This window comes from Cyprinodon variegatus, unplaced genomic scaffold (assembly GCF_000732505.1).
Source record: "Cyprinodon variegatus isolate N-32 unplaced genomic scaffold, C_variegatus-1.0 Scaffold109, whole genome shotgun sequence".
Classification (NCBI taxonomy): domain Eukaryota; kingdom Metazoa; phylum Chordata; class Actinopteri; order Cyprinodontiformes; family Cyprinodontidae; genus Cyprinodon; species Cyprinodon variegatus.
Genome location: NW_015150562.1, coordinates 1,511,346 through 1,517,065, shown reverse-complemented (window position 1 = coordinate 1,517,065; position 5,720 = coordinate 1,511,346). Strand labels below are relative to the sequence as shown.

Sequence of the window (5,720 nt, the reverse complement as noted above, 5' to 3'; positions counted from 1 at the left end):
TGAAGTCCAAGTTGCTCTTAATGGCAGGCTGGCGTCCTTGTACAGCACGTACCCAGCCAGTTAGGGAGTGTTTGTTTGTGGAAAGTGGTTGTGGTACCTTGTGGGGACATTTCCCAGGAATATATTACTTTATGTAGACTTACAGTTACTTAGGGAACCTTTTGACTGGTCCACATGAAGAAATGTTCTTTTCTTGGGTTGGGGGTTAGGTTTAGGACTAAGCTGTGGATTAAGGTTAGGTTTAGGGTTAGGAATGTGTTGCTAATGGGTAGAAATAGGATAAGGGTCTGAGTTACGACACAGAAACAAATGGAAGTTAATACAAAGTCCCCTAAAGGATTGCGTGACAACTGAGTCTGTGTGTGTGTGAATGAACAAAGTGGAAACACGTGTAGAGTTTTGCAGAGTCCACCAAAGGTGACACTGCTCTAAATGGAAAAAAGAGCTTTATCATGCCTTGGTAAACTGTCTCCAAACAGTCATCTTAAGAAAAAAACTTGTTTAGAAGATAATAAAGAGCAGCATTGTACAGGATCACTTGTAGCTGCAGCTGCACTGTGAATTTTGACAGCCTGTTAAAAGCCATGAGTCAGAGTTTGGCTTAAAGATGTGCTTTCTGTCATTAATTCATGTCACCTCAAAGTTTTCAGTTTGGTTGAATAACACAGATTTTAACCAGTGATTAAATGTAAAATTAACTATCTTTAAAAAAAGAAAATCATAAAGAGAAAAAAGCCAGTCAAACTATATTTTTCTACTTGGTCCATAAACAAGAACAAGAACAACATCCCATGGGGGGTTAATACCGTTTGACATAATGCAGAGAAACTTCAGCAAAAAGAGGTGGGTCATTGGCGTTCTTGAGTGGAGCACTTGGGGGATGGGGTGTCTGTATAATGAGGTCAGGAAGGGTCTTTTCCTCACAATGGAAGCATAGGGGGTTCATGCACGCTCTAAACTGTGTCAGGAGTGAAGATGAAGATGAGCGGAGGAGCTGTGCAATGTTGTCTGGGCTCTGTGCACTAGTTTGAAGCAGATACAGTGGAAGGGCGGTGGAGGGGAAGCAAGTGAGGAGCAGCAGTTTGAAGAAGAACAAAAACAACTATTTCCAGTTGGCTGCTTTCGACCCGCTGCATCAAACTGGAACAACCCAAACAGACACCTGCAGAGCCTACATCTGATATCTTGTCTATACATACAGAGGATGGATATATAAAAACCACTGGGAGTTAAACCTGCCTGTGTTTTCCTCAGCAACATGTAAAAAGTTATAAAGAAAATTATTTTCCGTTTCAATACTTTTTCTTTTACAATACTTGTATTGGAGCATCATGAATTATTGGTTTAAAATTATATTTGTATTTACCTGAGTGGCTTTGTCATTGACACAGGCAGCTGCGGTGCCCTCTGCCTCTTTGGGCCACTGTCCCTGCAGATAGGGTCCGACAATGGTATCCAAAGAAAGAGTTCGACGAATCGTTGGTCTCGGTGGGCGAGCTGTGGTTTTGTCAACTTTTCGAAACAGACAGAAACAGAAATAACTAATTCAGTCTTAGCTTGGGGAATAGTGCAGCTTGTAGATTTAAATAACAAACACACACAAAAAAATACTCTATTTTACTTTGGCACTGACATATTTAATCCAGCACAATAATCCTTATCACTTACCAAATATACATATGTAAGCTGAGTATAAATCCAGAGGCTCTGTGAAGGCCTCAGCAGTTTGTTAAAGAACATTAGGCGATATACGGCCTCATAAAGACCAAGGAACAAAATAGAAAGAAATGTGTAGAAAATCCCATTTTGGGGGGGGCTTAATACCATTTGACAGAATGCAGAGAAACAAAGATACATGGTGGTGGAAGCGTCATGCTGTGGGATTTTGCAGAGAGGAAAGGAAACCTTCTCATATTTAATGGAAAGTTGATAAGAGTTTAAAACAGCAAACCTCATAGAAAAGCTGCTGACATACCAATTGATTATTAACCTTTAAAGACACCATTCTGCCTCTGCAGGGTCTGCAGATGAAAATTATCTTCTAGCTATATCTGGCCTGTGCAATGCATTTATTGCTCAATACCAATTCAAAAAGATAAAGTGCCTCTGCAGACCTCAATGCCTGCTAAGGAGATATTGCAACCATTTGATTCTAGGTTGCTGAAGCATAAACAAATATATCCTGCAGAACAGTGTGTCCTGAGGACCATATTTGAAGGCGTGCGTTTCAGATCATAGCAAATCTGCTTGTTTAAACGGCCAAGTTAAAATCTGGAACTACATTTAATTAAGAATCTGTGGCCTAAAAAAAAAAAAAAGGACCTAAAAAAAGCTGTTCACAGAAGCTCTCCATCCAATCCTACTGACCTTGAGCTCCTTCATAAGGAATGAGATAAAAATGTAGTTCCTAAATTAAAGCTAGTGGAGAAAGAAACACTGTTGTAGTTACAGAAAAACATGCATCTAGAAAAAAAATTATCAAAGGGGCTGTAAAAATATGTACTTTATATTTGTTGTTTTTAATCAAACCATGTGTCACTATAATATAAGGTTTGTTAATGAAACACCAACAAATGTTAAAAATGGGACACAGTAACACACAGTAGTAATACCTCACTTTATTTTACAGACTTTTTAGAAAGTCATTAATGTTTTACGGGTTTATAAAGGTCTTTAAACTATGGCTGAACTTTTACTCAATTAGTACAGTATCTGAACACATACAGATCTCAGCTTTATGCGCCTAACTCTGACATCATCATCATCATTTAGGGGGAAGAAAAATCACAAATCCATTTTTTAAGGCATTTACTATGCTTTTATTTCTAGGTTTTTAAGATTACTTCTTGTTTGTATTCTAAAAACTATTTTAGGCAGCTTACTATATATTGATTTACCAACTTCAATCCTTTTTAAACAGGTTTCTAAATGGAAAATTTAAATCCTATCCATCAACACCACTAAATAAGTTTATCAGCAAGTCTTCATTTCTGAAGTAGAAGACTCCTGATGTATATCTACTGTACTGTGTCCTGAACATCAGTGTTAGTGTTTATAGAATACTGTGTAAGCGAATGCATTTTGGCAGGTTTTGTGCCCCCTGGCAGGTGTGGATCACAGCTTTGACCTGGAGCAAAGCTTCACAGGGCTAGGAGCTCTAACCGCACGCTGCTAGTTTATTTACTACCAACCTATAAGCAGTGGACTGTCTTTGGCCAGGGTTGCAGAGCAGACAAAAAGTATTAATAACATGCAGATGTGAGATTCATGGAGCTGGTTAAAGTAACAAGCAGTCTGAGAGAAACAAAGAGGCCTTTAAAAGTGCTGCTGCTGCGTTAGCGCCAAGCATGCGGCAGAAATCCAGCAGGTCACAGTGTGAAAGGGCAGCTGAGTGTCCAAATAACATTATAGGAGGAAAGTTATGCTTCAGGGTTAGCAACCTCCTTTTGTTGACATAGCTTTCTCAGTGACTGCTCTCTTTTATTTTTAAGACTGCAAGCCAAGTGGAAGTGATACTAGAGTTCGCCAAACTTGAGCTCCCCCTTTTAGGCTTGTGTCAGGGATGGGCCTTCTTGCTTTTCTATTAAAGATACTAGCCAGACTATTCTGTCAGTCAAACTCAGTTTAGATACAGCTTGTTATTTTCTGAATATTTCAAAGTAAGATTTTCAATTAGTTTCAATTTCAATAAAGATAAACCTGCCTTCCCAAAAACAAGGTTCTATATGAACAGATTGAACCTTAATCTTCAGATAGAATGTTTAATCCTGAGATAGAACCTTTACTCTTCAGAAAGAAACTTTAATCCTGAGATGGAACCTTTAACCCTGAGATGGAACATTTAATTCTGAGATGGAACCTTTAATCCTGAGATGGAACTTTTACTCTTCAGATAATCTTTAATCCTGAGATAGAACTTTTACTCTTCAGATAGAACATTTAATATTGAGGTAGAACTTTTACTTTTCAAATAGAACTTTTAATCCTGAGATGGAACCTTTACTCTTCAGATAGAACATTTAATCCTGAGGTAGAACCTTTGATCCTGAGATGGAACCTTTAATGCTGAGATGGAACTTTTACTCTTCAGATAATCTTTAATCCTGAGATACAACTTTTACTCTTCAGATAGAACATTTAATATTGAGGTAGAACTTTTACTTTTCAAATAGAACCTTTAATCCTGAGATAGAACTTTTACCGTTTAGGTATAACATTTATTCCTGAGGGAACCTTTACTTGTCAGATTGAACCTTTTATCTTTAGATGTAACTTTTAATCCCTTCTTTAAAACTGCAGTTGTGCTGAATCTGTATGCTTCATTTTTTTTTTTTACTTATTCTGTTTTTTTGTTTTGTTTTTATAAAAAGAGGAGATATCTTATAAAGGCCGAAAGTAGATTTACAAACTTTTTATCCAAGTTAAATATGACTTTCCTGTCAGTTGTAGCGGTTTATCTTCAGATGATGAATGTTTTGTTGAGCACTAAATGTGAAGTTAAGGGTGACATTTCTAAAGTAAATAACACTTGTAAAGAACAAAGTGGATGGTGTGTATTTACCCGCTTTGGCGAGCTCTCTGTGCAGCAGAGCGGAGCCTCTCTGAATGTGGAAAGGGACGGTGGCCCGGAGGGGCTGCAGGCTGGGGTTGCTGCATCCCCGGGGCGCTCCTCCACTCCTGCCCGACATCCCTCCTCCCCTCCCCTCCCCTCCACGCACCCACGCTGCCCTCCCAGCCGAGTGGCGCTGATCCAAACACACAGTCAGCTTAAAGTTGGCTTCCCGTCGTTCGCTGCAACTTCTTTTTCTAACTGGAATCAGTTCCTCCGAGGCGCTGAATGCAGAAACTGCAGCACCTTTCTATAGTTATGATCAAACTCATTTTTTCTCTCGCCTTGCTGTTTGATTAAGCGGAAGAAAGTCACAACAAACCGTCTGAAGTTTTCAGTTTAAATCCGTGTGTAATATCTCAGATCGCCTCACATTCTGTAGTTTGCTTCCCTTCCCAGCAGAATGACAACAGCTCCACCTGTGTAACTTACTGGTTTGGCTTTATATTTGTAAGACTGGCTGATCTGGTTGGCCGCTGCTGAGCATTTCTGAGCGCCTATTGGATGCCACATCTATCTATCTCCTGGAAGGAGAGCAAACCCCCTCCACCCCCCATCACCTCCAAAAAATTCCCACCCACTTTGTTAAGATTTTTGTGCTGCTTTGCAGGGCATGGGCCATCCATCCCCTCCTCCATTTAAACCCAGATCCATTCACTATGTGGACGTGTGCTCTCTCAAGGCATGGCTGGGGGCCTCAGAGGGTCCTAAGTTTCTGTTCTTATCCCAAAATACTTTGTAAACAAACTGGCCTGAGTAATTACTGATATATAACATCAACTCTAAAACATTTTTTTGTTTGTTTGTTTGAAGCTGTTTTGAGATATGATATGATCAGAAAAAAAGAAAAGAATGTTGAGAAGAAAGCAGAAGGAAGCAAACATGTCTTACGTCAAACTTAATATTCCTGCAATATTAAGATATCAGTTCTTTCTCTTAACTGCACAAAAAACAGGTGAGACTTTCAGTATAAACACAGCTCTGTTATCAGCTTCTTGCATCACAGACACAAAGCTGGGGATGAAGTGATGTCAGATTTCTAATGTACGATTAGCCTTGATAAAGAATATATATATATACATATATATATATATATATATATATATATATA

The 5,720-nt window shown here is 38.9% G+C and overlaps 1 protein-coding gene across 1 annotated transcript in view; it reads right to left on the bottom strand.

Moving 5' to 3' along the window:
* Window positions 1–5,062, bottom strand: part of LOC107084830 (protein FAM117A-like) — a 16,581-nt gene extending 11,519 nt beyond the window's left edge. The window contains exons 1-2 of the mRNA XM_015374866.1: window positions 4,562–5,062; window positions 1,367–1,512 (exon numbers count right to left, since the gene is read on the bottom strand). Of these exons, the coding sequence (XP_015230352.1) occupies window positions 1,367–1,512; window positions 4,562–4,688 (273 nt within the window). The 5' untranslated portion in view covers window positions 4,689–5,062. The remainder of the gene's footprint in view (window positions 1–1,366; window positions 1,513–4,561) is intronic.
* Window positions 5,063–5,720: the final 658 nt, after the last annotated feature.